This window comes from Buteo buteo, chromosome 7, assembly GCF_964188355.1.
Source record: "Buteo buteo chromosome 7, bButBut1.hap1.1, whole genome shotgun sequence".
Classification (NCBI taxonomy): domain Eukaryota; kingdom Metazoa; phylum Chordata; class Aves; order Accipitriformes; family Accipitridae; genus Buteo; species Buteo buteo.
In genome coordinates this window covers 45,939,505-45,956,542 of record NC_134177.1, presented here as the reverse complement: position 1 = coordinate 45,956,542, position 17,038 = coordinate 45,939,505, and the positions used below count along the sequence as shown (strand labels likewise).

The following is a 17,038-nucleotide window of genomic DNA, read 5'->3' as shown; positions in this document are numbered from 1 at the left end:
CGTCCCACCGCCCCTCCGCTCACTCGGGACTGCTCTGCCCAGAAGCTGCCGGAGACGTCCCCATCCCTGCTGCCCCTTCTGCAGCGCTCCGGCCCCACCAGCTGGCTCCAAATTGACCTCCTCCGCTCTCCGGCCCCATCCTGCCGGCTCTTCCCCACCGTCCTGGTCTCGCTGCCGGCACGGTGGCTGGGCAGCATCGGACCTAGGCCTGGGCACCGATGCCGGCCGGTGGGGCTGAGCGCCCACGGAGAGCGTCCACCTCCAGGCGCGCGTCTTGGTCTTCCGAGGAAGCTGCAGTCCTTTCGCTCCAAGCCCCTGGGCTGCGGTGCGTAGGCGCTGACCACCTCGGTTTCTCCCCGGGGTGATGTTCCTCCTCTTGGGAAGCCTACACATTTGCTTAACGGCCAGCAAGAGGAGCCCACCCGGGGGCAGTTACCTGCGCCCGGCCCCGGTTCTGCACCGCCTGGTCTTCCCTGCCCTCGCCCCTTCTTTTTCTATTGCAGCATGTGAGGATGCAGTCACCAGTTTAACCGTGCTAGATCAACAAGTTCTCTTCTCTGTCACAGCAGAAAGGGACATTTCCCCCTGCTCGTGCTCAGTGCCACTCACAATTTCACATCTAGCGTAGCCGGTCACGTGCCGGCAGGGTGAACGCAGCGATGCTTCTCTTAATAAATCACGTGCCCAGTCGACGTCCCAGTGATGAGGCGATAGCTGAGGTCCCTCGAGCAGACAGAGGGGTTTGGCCGCATCCATTCAAACCGGGTGGGACTGTGCTGCCAAATCCCTCAGCTGGTTTTGACAACCTCATCCATTCTTGTATTTTTTTTAATGAATTGGGACCTGAGCCATGGAAAACGAGCAAACTTAAAAGCCTGAATGCTGCAAACTCCTCCTAGACAACTTCACTATCAATGTCACGTTTCTTTTGAATTCACCTGACATATTTTACGTGTAAAACATTTTTGTCGTGTAAATGCTTTTTTTAAAATACAATCATGGGGAGGGGGCACATTTTTATCTTGCATTTGACATGGGAGGGATTCATTTGGCAGGAGAGCGAGACAAGGAAAATTTGGCAGGAGAGGGTTTTCGTTCCTTCCTCTTTGGTTCATTGACAAGTCTGAGATTTTTCCAGTTCCCAACCTGTTGCCACCAACTATTCCTCCCTGAGGACTGGAGACAAAACCCATAAGGCCATCCGTAATCCAGCCCGATTCCCGCTGCCCGGCACCAGGAGGAGCCGTGCGCGCCCGTCCCAGGCGAGCGGCGCGGGCTCCCACGGGCACGCTTTGCCCGCCGAGATGGCCGGCGGCAGGACAGCGCGGTGGGACAGCGCGGTGCCGCGGCGCCGGGAGCTGCTCCCCCCGCCCCACCCCGACCCCCGGCACATCTGGATTTTGGGCGCCAGTCCCGGCTTGCCAGTGCTGCCTTTGAGCCCTGCGCCCCGACAACCCCTTACTGTACTTTATACTTGCCAGCTATAACAAATCTCGTAACGTGAGCTACTGACCTTGATGGTGAGTGTGAGCAGTTATGTTTTGTTGTTTTCTCTCTTGCTTGGTTGGGGCTGCTGTGAGAGAGGGTGTCTCTGAGGCATACTTTCCGGCCTCTCTTACACTCGGACGTGCACACCTCCTCTCAAACACTCTTCTGAGCGCTCTCAGCGGGAAGGTTTGTCCACACCTATTAATCCTCTCTCAGTGTCCAGCTTCTTGTTAGTAGCAGCTGGTTGCATGTTTTTTGCTTGTTCGGACGAAACGGTTCAAGAAACGACTCATATCAACTCTTGAGAAATGTCTCTATTTTTTTGTACACTTTCTTTCTTTTGATGTTTTTATTAATTTCCCTTACTTAAAAAACAAAACACCTGTCGTCCCGTAAAACATTTCACATCTCCCCTTGCCTGTTCTTAGAGTGTATGTATCTGTGGGACTGAACTAAATGCATGCACTGTAGTAGTTGTACTGGTAGCAGTAGATGTAGTTGTAGAACATGCATTGTTGAGTTGATATTATAGGTATCATCAACGTGAACTAGCGTGGCAGTTAAAAGCATAGCCTTGGTCTGATTGAAAGCGTAGGGCTATCAATACAGCAGAGAGCTGCTAACGGCTTGGATCCATAGTACCGTATTTGTTAAATCCCATTATCCAGAAGTTTAAATTGAAGCCGGCTGTAGGCAACCTACACCCTCTGTACAAGAACCCGCACATGCTGTTATGTTGATAGTAAATTTGCCATATTATTTTTTTCAAATTAAACCCCCTAGGAATTAAAATGCTGACTATAACTATATTCTCTTATTTTTATTTTGTATTAAAAGGAACTTAAGATATTTTTAAAATCATTTTACAATCATGGTTTCTTCATCAGCCTGTTACTCGTCCATATTAGCCCATAGAATCATTCGTTGGCAGTCGTAGACCAGATGTGCCAAACGCAAATCACTCCATTTGGGTTTCTAAATAATACCGTGTGCGTGAAGCAGCTTCCCGCAGACTATCCTGAGACACGAAGCAATTGTTTTTAGGTCATAAACCTTAAATCTTGTTATGCAACAGAGACTCTGAGCTAGCGGTGGGTCGTACTCATTGCCATGTCACCCAGCTTAAGGGAACATTTTTAAATGAAGATTTAACATTTCATAAATACCAGCGTGAGGAGTTCGAGGCAAGTTCATCATCTTTGCCATTGAGCCAGTGAGTGTCTTTGCTTCTTGTGCCCAGGTTTCTGTGCTCAACTTTTAAAATCCTTTCGCAGAGGAAGCTGCAGTCAGTAGGCTTAACAGATGGTAATTGAGATCCCGAATTAGGCTTTTGTTTATTTGCTTAGTTCATTGCTTGTCAGAAAACATCCTGCTGGGAGTAGAAAAGATACTGTATGGCATGGTCACACCTTCCCTCCTCCCCGCGCCCCCCGGCCGTCCCCGCAAACCAGATGTGCTGAGCTGGAGCATCTTCTGCTCCGCCGGGGGTAGTCAAGGCAGTCTTTAGTGCTCTTACTCCAGCAAGCGCTTTCAAAGGAAATAAAATATCCAGAATGGGCTTTCAAAATGTAATTAAGGATTTGTATCCGCTCCTTACCTCTAATAGAACATAAAGTAAATCAAGCAAACAGCCGCTTGGATGGGGCTGACGCAACGCAAGCCTGCGCAAGGCAATCCGAGCCACCCCTGTTACTTTCCTTATTGCTACGGGGGAGCTGAAACACTTGTGCGTCAAGGGGGAGAATAATTTCCCCCTTAGATCTCAGTCTGCCAGGGAGTCGGGGGGACCCACTGTTTAATGTGCCAGGCGTATGATGAAGTGAGGAGTGTATCTGAAAGTCAGCAGAGCGACAAATTGCATGGGGTTTAGGAAGCCTTGTCTTAGACTTAAAGAAGGTGCTCTGAAAATTTAATCTTGTCATTAGGCACCCATAGTGTTAGCAAATTACGGCCATAAAAAGTGGGACGAGGGTTGGTCTGCGTGTGCGGAGGGAGAGGAGCCGCCAGCGGCTCACAGAAATGGCGTAAGGAGGAGCGTTTCAAAGATCCAGAGATGAACCAATTTGGGATTTATACGGCCCATTGAGAGGACTCCCTTGTGGCACGGCAGCTCTGATGGAACTGCTCTCCCTCTTTTATTCTCCTATATAAAAGTACATAAAGTTTAATCCGCGCTATGTAATCTCAAAAGCCAGAACCTAACAAGTGGACCACTTGGGAGCAGCAAGCGGACTGAAATTTCTCACTCCACTGGAACCCCCGGTAATTACGTGACAGAGCCTGGCGGCTGATGCATCGGAAAATTAATGGCTGCATCAGAGTTTATCTTTTGCTTATCTTCATAGCGGAGGCAGTCTGTGCCAGAGAGCATTGCAGGCAGCCTGGCAGGGAGGGTGAGGCGGAGGGACCCCGCACCCCGTGGGGCTTCGGTGAGGGGTGGACACAAAGACAAATGTCGTGTATTAAACAGAAATAAGAGCAGCCGGGCTCTGCACGGAGCACCTGCCTGAGCGGTGAATGCGCCGTGCGCCTCTGGTTAGTGTAGTGCAGCTCTAGAGGAGGCCACTCTGCGTTTCTGTGGGTGCTTTTGGCCTCAGTACTGGCAATATCCTCTTACTCTGCGAGTACTACAGTTACTTTCCTGACTACTACCTCAAATTAAAAAAAAAAAATAATAATAAAAGGGGAGTCATTTCTGTTTCAGTTCAGAAGTGCCATGCTGGTCCAGGGTGGGAATCACACAGGTCCTTTCCAGAACGCAGGCTACACATAAAAACGGTTTGTCTTATCTTACTGTAGGATGCTACTTTTTGATTTATTTTGTCCACGAGAGACTGAGCTCCCTGCAGTGCCCAGTAGAAAATTCAGTAGATCTAAAACAATTTGCTGCTGCTGCTGTTAGGCCTTGACCACAGCGGCGGTCGTTTTACAGGGCTCCTGGCTGAAGTCTATTGTGGTTAAAACACATCAGCTTTAATCAATAATTTTGTAATAGAAAACCTCGCGCACTTGATAAATCATCTCCAGTGCAATTAGTGACCACCTCTGAAGTGCAGACTTAAGTACAGCGGAAGTTAATCTTTAACGAATTTAGCGGCTAACTTTTAATAGTCTTTTCAATCAGGAGAATTACTTTCAGTGGGAAAACACTCCTCGGCAGAGCTCATCCCGGTGTCCCGGCTGCTGCTCTTGACCCACGGCAAGCGGTGACGGCGCGGACGCTGACGCTGCCTGGCGTCGCGGCCGGGCTGGACGCCTGCAGGGACGGGCTCGCTGGTGCTCAGGACCACAGCCACCCTCGCCGGGCAGCCGCGCTCCAGCCCCACAAAACCCTGCGACGGCCCATTACCCGTGTTCGGTTCCCTTTCGCCCGGCGGCAGCGGAGGAAAGGAGCTCTTGGCCGGTGTAATTAGACTGTGTTCCGCACAAGAGGCAGACGAGTCGTTGCGAAGTTTGAAACGGGGCCTTCGGCCCGAGCTCTCCAGTGCAATGAGACACTCACACGAGCACGTCTCGTGTATTTTAATCACTAAACGTGTAAAGGACGCGCTGAGCTGAGGTAACTTGCCTGTCTGGCAGCAGGCGCGGGCTGTTACCCGTTAGTGGAACAACTACTAAGTGGGACACAGCGCGTGTTTTACTGACGTACTGTTGTGAGTATTTTCATGCTGATTCTCTCCCCAAATGCTTTAAAAGTAAATACGTAATTACAGTTATTTTTTTCTCTCTCTCTCCTTTCTGAAATAGAAAACTGAAAAAGAAGCAGTGGAGTTTTTCCTTGCAGCAGATGTTAGCATGCATCTGGCTCTGGATTAGCTTGAGGAGCATGGTGGATTAGTAGTTGCCAGAGAATGCAAAATTGGTCTGCAGGTATATAAACTTGAGCTATTTAAAAATAATAAACTCACACATCTGGGTCTTTGTAAGGGTGTTTCCTGATAGGTAAAAGAAGAGACCAGAGAGCAGAGCTTTGTGCCGTGAGGACTCCCAGGTGGCTCTGCCCAAATCCTGCCCACCCGAGGGGCTGGGGTATTAGCGGCCGACAGCGGAGCCGTTGCTACCAGCTCTCCCCCAGGCACCGCGTGGTGGGCAGCAGCTTCTGTCAGTGTTTGCTCATCGTTGAGCTGAGGTTTTTCCTTTAGGGGGTGTTAGTACCAGCCACACGTCCCTTGCTGGGACATGGCCTTGGCACCTGGCTGGCCAGGCAGGTCTGCTCAAAGCGCCCAGCACCTCTCTCTGGGCAGGTACCTGGTGCGGATTCTCCCGCAGGAGAGGATCCTTGCACAGAAAGCACTGGGGTTTTGGGGGCTGGATTTCTCTTCTGTTACCTGGATAACCCCCCTGTGCTCCCGAGCATCCAGCCAGCCCACAGGGGTCCATCGGCAGTGGGAAGATGCCCCCCAGGCAATGCCCTCCCGCTGCGGCAACTTAAAATATGCAGTGAAAGAAGGACCCGGTTTTGTTTTAATTTTGCTCCCGTATTGTGTGTTATTGTACAAAAGGCTTCAATTTAAAATTAACAGGAGTGATAGCCAGTTAATGTGGTACAGTGGGAGGCCAGAGTTTCTGTTGCTATGGCAATGGAGTTCGGCTCATTTGTTTTGTAGATGAGTAATTACTACGCAATTAGAGTAGGCTAAAAATAAAGGGGCCTTTTGTTCCCTGTTACTCATTAATATTAATAAAAGACCTGTCCGGGCTGTGGTAAACAATTAATGCAGATGTGGTTGCCCATGGTAAAAGTAGCAACAGCTTTCGTGTTACCCGGCGCGAGGTGAAAGCACTGCCGTCGCCTGTCTCAGCTCTTCCTTCATTTTAAATAGAAAAATTATTAGAGAGAAGTCAGCGTTAGCACAGCATCACGAGCTTTAGCCCGTATTTGCCAGTTGCATGGATGGTAATAAGTGTTAAAGCTTAATGTGCAGACACAGGCAGCAGGTACAGTGCTGGGGTCAGATGCTGCGAAACAGCGAGCATCCGCAGCCCTCCGAGTTGTGTGCAAGAGAAACACAATGGCAGCAGCTCCCTGATGCAGAAATCTCTTCATTTATCCCCCCCCCCCGATCGCGGCGTTGCCCAAGGGAGGGCGCAGGGCTGTGCCGCTGCCGGTGCTCTCTCCGGTGAGCAGCACCGGCTGTGAGATGCTGGGCTGTAAGAGCCAGGGCTTGAGCAAAGAGCTTGCCCGAAAACGCGAGCACGTGAAAGTGCGAGCGTGGTGCTGCTGAAATGGCTCCGGTGCAGCACGTTACACGCATCGAGCGCCAGAAAAGAGCGGAAGAAAACAGTCCCAAGCATTTGATGTGAAGTACGTAAACGTTAAAGCACGCCAGATTTCAGATTAACTGCAAAACCAGTTAAATGGACAGAGAAACCTGTTAGGACGCTGACTAAGGGGACGGAGTTTATTTACCTCTCTGGTTTATTTGCTTGTCTCAACGCAGCCGGTGAGCATCCCTTGCTGGCGGGGAGGAGCAGCTCAGAGCCGGACCGTGGCCGGCCAAGTGGGCACGGCGGGGCCGTGGGGCGGTCACCCCCCTCGTCGTGGCCCTGGGGTGCTCGGCATCCCTGGAAAATGCCGTCAGTATGGCGGAACCTCTCCGACGGGCAGCAAAGGCACCCGGGTGCCCCCGGCCCAAAACCCTCGAGTGCCGTGCCGGGGGGCGGGTTGCGGACAAATGGGAACCGCATCCCTCCCAAACTGTTTAACTAATGGAGGGAAACGTAGCACAGCCTTTGTAAGGTCGACATTTGTTTGTTGTTAAGGATCTAATTAGAAACATGAGAGGGAGCTGAATGGCTGCTTGCTCGGCTAATTAGCGACATGCACGAAGACCACTTTGAACTTCAAGGACACAAAGCTATTAGCGCTTACATCAAAAATGGATTAAACTTCTGTGCTTTTATAATGATTAAAGATGAGCCGCTCGAGAGGAAATCCTTTTGTAAGGCTGTGACAAGAGCTGGCTCCCTGATTGCAGCTTCTACAAGCGAAGCTTTGTGTGGCCTCCATGTAGCACTCGGCCCAGCGCGAGAGTGACACCACTAACTTGCAATATGGAAAATGTGATTAGGCAATAAATATTGATCGCTGGCAAAAAATTACAGGCAGGCTGGAAAGTGCATTTATTTGTCCTGCTGCATAACTGCGAGACTTAGGAAAGCTGGGCTTGAATACGTTGAATTTTGTCTCTTTTCTTCTGCAAATTGGTGCATGTCGGTGCAGACGTGGCTGATGCTTCGGGTGCGATAACTGCAGTATTTAGCAGAAGCAGGTGCTCTCGACGTGCCCGCAGCATGCACGAAAGGGACAGCGGTGGGCTTTTAAAACACCTGCACCAGTTGAATTTTTAGCTTGCCCACGCTTGTGGAAACGGCCCAGCTCTTACTCTCTGCTCATCTAAAGTAGCTTAGCAGTTGCTTTTTGTGTCCATGCCACCTGCTCAGCATCTGTGCTGGTGCCGGAGCCGAAATCCCCGCGCTGCACCGCGGAGGGAGGGCGCTGGGGCCGCGGCAGGAACGGTCGCCGCAAGATCCCAATTGCCATTATCACGCCGACGTGTCCGGCTCGGTTCCTAGCGGCTGGGACCGCTGCGAGGTGCGGGGTCTGAGGGGTGTGAATAATCGTCGGCAGCCCCGCGCGGGGGCGAGGACGGGGCTGGGCAGCGCTCCCTCCCCGTGCTCCGCTCGCTTCCAGCGGTAATTGCTGAGCCGGGAACCTGCTCGCCACCCACTGCTTTCTGTCGTTATCCTTGCGATATTTTGATGTGTGAAGCCGTTTCCGAAAGGGCTGCAGAGGCAGAACAACCTTTTAAAGTGTGACTGCAGATAGAAAATAATGTACAAATAGTACCTTGTTATGGCAGATAGCTGCTCTCAGTGTCTCTTGGCCTCATCACCACTTATTTTACTGATGAGCCCGACAGTTGTTTTATTTTATGTTTTTCCCTGCAGGGCCAATATAGCTGCAGGGGAGGGACAACTGCTGCCTCTAACCCGGGGCTGCCTGGCTGCTCCCCATTACAGACCTGCGTCAGGGGTGACAGGGGAGGCACAAAGCTCGCAGTTTGATTTTCCAGAGTCAGGGCTGAACCGGCTGTCATAAGCAAAATATCTACAGCTTTTCATACTTGCAGAGGAGCTCTGTCTGCCACGGGCTTCTTACAGAGAGGTGTTTGCTTTTCAAGTCTGCTTGGGAAGAGCAGGAGCAAAGTGCTGCGCCTTGCGGGTCCCCGCGAGAGATGTACTAAATGGCACCTCTAATTGTAACGCTGGGTTTATTTGTTTTTCTGGTTTGTCTCCCACTTTCTGTTTCAGCTAGTTGGGAGCTGTTTGCACGTTGTTACTCTCCAGAATATCTGTGTGTTTCCAGCTCATTATTTCTGAGACATTTTTGAGTCTGAGCATTGATCTGAATTTGAGGTGTGCCACGTGTGGTCTCAGACATAAAATAACACTGTATGTCAAAGCACAGATATAAGAAAGCGATGCCTCCGATAGTTCAGCCCGACCACAAACGAACGTGTTTGTGCCTGTAGCTGGAGCTGTATGCGGTGATCGGTATAGAAAAAAAAAAAGAGTCTGAACGTGAGCATTTAATTTTCAGTGCTATGTCTGCGTGCTCTTGCAGCCGGGATAGGCTACCAACAACCAGCAGCACCGACGTCTTATTTCAGACTGGCGTTAATTTGTACATCCAGTCTTGGGTAAATCACATCTTGGTTGTTAGCATCTATGAAAAGCAAGGTACAAGCTCCCATTAGCTTCAGCCGTGAATGCACAAAGAATTAGCTTTGGCCAAGCTGTCTGTAACAAGGGTGCAGTGCTAGCTAATGATATTTAGAAGGCTCTAAGCACTAATGATGTAAGATTTGCATGAGGTGCTGAAGTTTTCCGGCAGTCCATACCGTGGCTGGTTATTTAAAGTATCAGCATCACACTGTGACTGCCGGTCTGTTAGTCATGCACGCTACAATTAGTGCTCATGCTTCAGGACACATGGGATCCCCAAGGAAGGGCGAGATCTTCCCTGCACCAGTCACCATGGTTTTACTGTAATGTCCTCTGCAGCGTTTGCGCTTGGGTTATTGTAAAGGCAGTACAGCAGGCTGGAATGCTTGATCTTCCACGAAAATCTTTGCTTAAAATCCAGCAGTAACTCCCAAGTGACTCAAATTAAATGCCTCGACTGTGGTGTAGTTCCCTGTCCCAGCCGGGCTGTTCGGGACCCAGCTTCGCAGCTCTGCTGAACCCATCGTGGGCAGAGGGACGGGCTGCAGCGTGTTCAGATAAATACTTCACGCTCGCTGCTGCCGACGGGACTGGGGTGCCCGCTCTCCCATCGGCTCACCGCACCGGGCTGCTGCCAGACGGCACCTCCCTGCCCTGTCCTCCCCTGCCTGTTTCCATCCCTGTCAGCAGCGTTCAATGTTATTATATCATTTACTCCTTCGAGCTGGAAGATGATGTTTGCAGCGTGTTATATGAATTTTTCATAAAGATAGAAAAACAGCCTAATCTTGTGAGCTTTGAGTCTTGGTAGTGGGTAATGGCTTTGATTTAAAGCATTTTGTCTTAATGATAGTTATATTGAAAATTTCCTGCTGCTTTCAAGCACGTGTAGTTATTATCATAAACATTGATGGTAGAAATGCCTGCCAAATTGTGCGTGGCTGTTTATGGTAGATGAGAGAGTCATCCAGAAATTAGAGCGCTGGATCAACAAGTTGTCGAGAAGCCTGTTTGCACAGAAAGCCACCCCGGGGCCAGTGGGACAAGGCAGGAGCGAGGAGAGCCTTGGAGGAAAGAATTGCTGGAGATGACCGGCACTGGGTGTGGAAAATACTCAGTGTGAGATTAAAAGCGAATTTCTGGCGAGGAGGAGCAGCTTTAGAAGAAGTTGAGGAGTACGGAGGGAGGGCAGTCCCTTGCCAAGCAGAGCATTCGGGTGCTCTGCCCCAGCCGTCGTGCGGGTGGCCGTGCAGTGTGAGCCCTTGTATTTGCTCCGCTTGAAAAAATTAATAACCTGATGCATAAAGCAAGCATATTTACAGGGGGATGTTTCATTCTTTTTCTTTATGCATGTTGCTCTGTCCCCCGCGTGGTGTTAGATAACAGGATCTGCTTTCTGGGGAGCACCCCCATCAAAAGGTGGCCTGTCTGTGGCGGGATTCTGCCTCCAGCTACACCAGAAGAGCCACTTTTCCGTGTGGATTGTTGCCCAGGGATAAGGAGCCCTCTCCGGGAAGGTGCAGGTGGCCATCGAGTGCCGCAAGCCGGGTCTGTGGGAGCGCTGGTTTAGCACTGACCAACACACACCTTGGGGCGAGCCCATGCAGCCATGGGGTCCCGGCCGTGTCCCTGCGGGATGTGGGAGCCTGCGGATGGGGAGAAGCTGGGGCAGGTCCAGCCGGCTCCGTTCTGCTCTCAGCTGCTCTCTCAAGTGCAAAATGTATTTCTGGCTGTGATAACAGGGCACTCTATCTCATCCTGAAGTATCCTGCCTCTTCTCAAAGAGGAAATCCAGTAATCATGTGGTGGTTTCTTTCAAATTTGAGGGTTTTTTTGCCTGTGCACCATGGCTGGGAAGGCAGCCACAAGTTTCTCTTAACGGTGTTTTGTACCGTTCTTCACCTTTTTCTTTTTTTTTTACTTTTGAAATATTCATATCTGTTAAGTGTTTAAAAAAAGCAAAACCATATTAGTAAGCAGTGAAGAGGCTGCTGTAGGAGCCAGTCCTCCCCCCACAATGGTGTTTAAGTCTTTGGGGTTTGGTGCTGTAGGAGAGGGAAGAGTGTTGTCACAGAAGGCTCAATGTGGGCTGGGGGGCAGCGATCCCCATGCACTGCTTGTCTGACACCTCTGTATGTATTTCGCCTGGTTTGTTTCCTTTGCAATACAGTGTACTTTAGTGGTGCTTAAAATCATTGCTTTATCATCACGTCTAATTTAGTAGGCCCTAAGGGACTGACCGTCAGCCCGGTACCATGCAAGTTCTTGTAGGGCAGAAATGTCCAAATACTTACATTTCTTCTCCCTCTCCCTCCCTCTTTCCTGTCACCATTCATGGCTGAATTGAGTTTATTTGGGTGGGATTCCAGCATCCAATTTGTTGTGCTTTCCCCAGCTGCCCTCTCCGCCCCCGCAGCGAGGCGTTTGGATCCTCGTTAGTGTAATACGCCGTTGGCTAAGGCAAATGTCATAATGAATCCTGACTTAGAAATTTCTCAAGAGTTCACCGAAAGAGAGTTTATCTTTCAATAGTGACCTTTCTCGTTGAACGCGGATTAATATATGAGCAGGGTCTGTGTTAACATGGCAGTTTGCAGGAGAAGGCACTTGATAAGCGAGCTCCAGCGAGCTCCGTCCTTGCTCCCCGCAGAGCTTTTTGTAGCCCCGAGCCTCCTGCCTCTGCGTGAACCTGGGCTGCCAGGAGCGTTTCAGGCTCCAGCTCTCAGCTCCTTGACATAAATCACATGTTGTCTGAACGTTGCGTTGAGAAGCATCTTACACGCGTGTTAAATGTGGACAAAGACGGCTCTGCTAAAGGACACCAGGATGAGTTAGTAATAAAATAGCCTTGCTCCTTGAAGCACTGTCTTGAGGTTATGGATGCTTTTTTAAAACTCTCTCCAAATTCATATTTATTTTAGCAGAAAGACTTTCAGTAGCTTCTCCTTTGAGGAGATGCAGCTTGGGCGGGGGCGAGGGTGCGGTGAACATGCGTTGTTGCCCCAAACACGTCCCCGAGATGAGACCCTGCATGCAGGTGCATGCTGCAGCAGGGAAGTACAGCAAACCCTGGCTTCTGCCGTAGCAAAACCTGACCGCCGTAAATACTAATCGCTGGCAATGGTTTGTGGCAAGGCACCGAGTCTAAGGTCCTTTTATCCATTTCCAGCCTTGTCAGCAATGGCATTTCTCTGTCTCTTCCCATCACCTCTGGAAGATGGAAGCAGTACCGATGTTTGTCGTGGCTCTCCCAGCCACCCCTTCAGACAAGGTCCAGCTCTTGCTGCGCCAGCCGTGCACAGCAGATCCCAACTCCACCATCACCGACACTTTGCATTTAAAAAAAAGCCTGTTCTGGGGCTGCTTTATGAACCCACATTTGCTTCAACTTCTCATGCCCCATCTTGCTTTCCCTCATTGCTTTTCAGCGCTCCTCAAGCCACCATGGCACTGGGCAACGTAGACCCCGAGGCTCCCCAAAACCCGTCCTGTTGGCCTGCAGGCAAACGTTCACTTACTGGTCAAAATTCACAGGCTCAGAGCCTTTTCCACAAGACAAACCACAGCAAATTCAAAGTGAAGCAAACAAGACATTAAACTTCCTTGTTCCCATCACTGCCACATCTTTTGGTTTCTGTTTCTTGATTTCCATCGGCTTAGGAAGGAGCTTCTGTAACCCAGAGGATGGGGGATTGTTGGGGCTGAAGAAGATAAAAGTTGGTTAGCTGTGACCTACAGGCACATCTAATCTTTTCTGCATCTCTCCTGACCTTGATCTGTCACAGGGCTTCCTGCTGACATCTTGGGATTGCAAATTATGCGTAGAGGAAACCCTTGAGTTGGAGGCACATAGCCGCAGTCTCAGAGCTGTGAAAACCTCCGGCACAGGATGGTTTCCTGTGCAATTGGTTGGTAAATTGGACCTGAACCTTTCAGAGCATGTTGGAAATGGGTACTTTGACTGCCAGGACTTCTGAGCGCTGGCAGTCCTTGGAAGGGGAGGAGATGGCCCTGCCAACCCCATGCAATGCTAAATCAGTCTGATGGGTCCTCCCGACAAACCAAAGTCAGGAGATACTTGGTCAGCTCGGCCAGTACCTCTGCTGGGACCAGGCAACAGGTCGGGCTTTGCTCCTGGTCTCCGTTGACCGGCATCAAGACATGGTCAGTGGTTCCTTCCCCTCTCCTGGGACAACACAGTCCCCTGGTGGTTTTTCAGCAACGTGCTTCCGAACGTCTGCCCTTAATTATTTCCCGTTCTGACTTCAGGATGCTGGTGGCTGGGGGAAAGTCTCAGATTCCTTCCAGGCTGCAAGGCATTAATCTTAATGCTCTGCGATTCCCGCAGCTCACAGCAGCCATGGCTCTTGGACAGGTTCTGCCTCCTCCAGCGACTGAGCTGACATCAGGAACTTTGTCATAAAGCTACATGTTTCCAAAGAGTCTTAAGTTTTCTTTGATGAGTAAGACAGTATCTGGAGCCTGGAGGATTTTGGGGTTTTTTTCTTCATTTTAGTCTCGGATTATTCCAGTTTTGTGTAAAATAGATTTGTTTCCAGGTATTTCATACCAGAACACATCGCACTTTGCATGTTGGGAAAGTTGTTCAAGGTCCCTTTGCTGTTGTTTCAAAGCGATGGTAAAAGTGCCTCTGGCTCCAGGTGAGCTTATGTGCAGCTATTGTAAGAGGACAAGTATTTAGCAACTCACCATGGCTGAGTGAATCGTTAAAATGCGGCTTTCTGAGGAGTGCTTAGCCTCCTTGTAATTATGAGAGCTTTCCTGTTCCGTTTATTGGGTCTGGAGCAAAGCGTCAGCTCTGTAAAAGCTTCCAGCCCTTTCTGTACAGTTTTCCGGGCAGCTGTTCAGCAGATGCCGTGGAGCGGTGCCGGGGCATCCCCAGCCTCCACGCGGCGGTTCCCGGGCAATGGACCGCCAGGCATGCTTTTGGCATGGCCGTTTTTCCACAGGCAATCCTGTGAGCCCTGTGGAGTATTCAACCGATGTTCAGTAGATAGAAAATCACCTTTTTCTTACATTATGTACCCGCAGTCAGAAGGGCTTTTGAATAACCAGTTGCCAGCGCTTTCGGCATGTATGAAAGCCGGTATTTCCAGTCTTAGAGATGTAAACGGCTGGGGTGGGATGTTTGGGGGGACAGAGCCTCTCTCTCTGGCTCCTCAGTCTCCGTTTGCTGTTCTCTTCGCAAGGTTTCAGGACATGGCAAAGCGGGTCCCGCAGCGTACGTCCGTCTGTCCCGTTCGCTGCGGCATCGCCACGGCTCGTCGGCGCGTGCCGCGTTCTGCTCCTCCCCGGGGTGGAATCGGCGGCCGGTGGCTTTGGGCATCACGCGGGCAGTGGCTTGGGGCCGAGGTGGTGGCGGTGCAGCGGGGCTTTGCAGGAATATTTTACTAACAGAATCCCCCCCACACACACACACCCCCCTCGCCTTGCTGCATCCTTCTGCCGTGCTCCTGCCTTTGCTCGGGCCGGCCAACTGGGTTTTGTGTGTGACTTGGCAGTAAAACTTGCATCCATTTAATTGAACCAGAAGGAAGAAAAGGGGAAAAAAAAGTGCTAGCTTAAAGTAATAAAAGGCTTTTGAACATCTCAGCTGGATATTTTTCTTCATGAGTGAGAAGGCCAAATGTTATCTTGACATTTAATCTTTAATAATATAAAAAGGTGCTTCGTTTGCCAGTGAATTCCAGAATCTGTTTACTCTCTCATGCCTTATTTCTTTTAACTTGCTAGCTGAGATGTCCTACTTACTTTCCCCTGCTACCAGTTCAGAGCTGCATTAAATCATTTATTTTGTAAAATTCACTTCCCTGTCATCGCAGAGCCGACAGCTGCTGGGTTGACTTTTTTTGACCGGCTAATTCATTCCTTTGAAAAACGGGGACCTCTCGGGATAGCGGTGCAGGGGGAAGGGGCCAGGGCGGGAGAGACGGCGGCCCAGCACCAAATCCAGGCTGTGCCCACCGCAGCCCACCTACGGTGCTGGCAAAGCCTTCCCTCGGGCTGCCCTTGTCGAGGGAGCCGGGCGTTCTCCCGAGCTGGTTTCCATCCCCGGTAAAACCCCGCAGTCGGTCAGCACAGCTCTGACCTGCGGGCCAGCGGCAAGTCTCCGTGTGCTCCCGAAGGACCTTGCAAGTGCCACTCAGGTGTAGCTCCAGCTTCCCGCAAGCCATTTCCATCCAGCTCCTCCTAGTCCGCTAACTTTTCTTTTGCATTGAAACTTCTTACTCATAAATTTTACATCCGAGAGCAACTGTGAGAAATGCCAGAAGCCTGATCATCTAACATGCTTTAATATCTAAATTTATTCTTTAGTATCATTCTTATTTACATTGTTTTTCTGTCTCAAAAAAAAAAGGGAGGAAAAAAATAAAAATTTTCTTTTACTTCCACATTAGGAGGTGAGTTGTCATACACCCTCTGGAATTCTTTTTTGCTTTTGATCTTTATTTATTTGTTTAATTTTGGTTGATGTCCCAAGCATGGTTTTGGAGACGAAGGTAAGTCTTCGCTCTCCAAATCAAAAGGAAAAAGATACAATAAAACAACACTCTCCTTGGTCATATTAAAAAAAAAAAATTCCAAACTGTTCCATTCCATACCATTTAAAGAAAAAAAAACAAATCACCTATTGAACTATTTCTACAGCTTACTGATTTAAAAGGGCGGGTTTTTTTCAAAAGTATCGAATGGATCCAAAAACGATTTTCCTAGACGCGATTGAAGTTATTTGCTGTCAACATTTTAATATCAATATTACCACAATGTGTAGTCTCAAACTAGTTCCTTTGTAGTTTGCATGGGATGTGAATGCTGTCTCGGCGTGCCCAGACCTAGAGAACTTGTTACTACTGCATGAGCATCAAGTCAGATGTTGAAAAATACCTATTATATTTTGTGATAATTTGGTGAAAATGAGCACCTCCAGTCTCTGGTTGCAGTAGTGTGTTGAATGATTGTTCTTTTTTTTTTATATATATCCATATATATATTTTTGGAGCTCTAAGCTTCGTAGTAGTACGGGCTGACTCTTATCCAGTACTTGCTCTCCTATCGCATGGCCTTGGTTAAGTGTTAGAAGTTGGGCCTAGGCTGTTTATTCTGGTGTTTGGCTTTGTAATAACGGTGCATGCCCGGCGTCTGGCCTCATACCCAGCTTTATTCTCTGCACACCAGTCTTGAATAGCTACAGTGCTCAACCGAATTTTGGCGCACCCGCTTCCCCGGCAGGCTCCAACCCAGCCCGACCCGGAGGCTTCCCCGGGGCCAACAGCCCAGGGCCCGTCGCGGATCTCTACGGCACAGCCAGCCAGGACTCCGGCGTGGGTAACTACATAAGCGCCGCCAGCCCGCAGCCGGGCTCCGGCTTCGGCCACGGGATCGCCGTAAGTACCGCCGGCGCCGGAGCCGCCGACCCCGCTTCTGGGTCCAGGGTGGGGTTGGTTGGTTTTTCGTTGGTTAATGACATCGGAGCGGTGGGGGGGGGGAGTTACGTTGGGGTTTTGGGGGTTTTTTTTTTTGTTAACGATGACCTGACAGCGAGCGTAGCGCCTTGCGTAGCCTGATAGAGCTGTGCCCGAGCTGCTCCGGTTACCAACTCGGCTGGAAAGGCTTGTCTGGCGCCTTCCGCAGCCCAGATGTGACGCATCTCAAAAGGAAATAATAATAAATAAATAATATTAATCATAATTTATAATAATTCATATTATTATTTTATATAATAACATAAAACTCAATAATGAGGGGCTTTAAAGTTCCTGCTTATCCATATGGGCTTTATATCAGCCCAACCACCTGTCCC

General features: G+C 49.9%; 1 protein-coding gene across 26 annotated transcripts in view; it reads left to right on the top strand.

Moving 5' to 3' along the window:
- The window catches only part of MSI2 (musashi RNA binding protein 2), a 255,284-nt gene that overhangs the window by 234,159 nt on the left and 4,087 nt on the right, over positions 1–17,038 (top strand). For 6 of the 26 annotated variants that reach the window (XM_075033008.1, XM_075033023.1, XM_075033007.1 and 3 more), the window contains one exon: positions 16,414–16,622. The exons of 1 other annotated variant lie outside the window; for it this stretch is intronic. In XM_075033008.1, the coding sequence (XP_074889109.1) occupies positions 16,414–16,622 (209 nt within the window). Of the gene's footprint in view, positions 1–1,534; positions 1,675–16,413; positions 16,623–17,038 lie in introns of those variants that run through there. 19 more of the 26 variants (XM_075033025.1, XM_075033021.1, XM_075033015.1 and 16 more) reach the window with 8 other exon arrangements.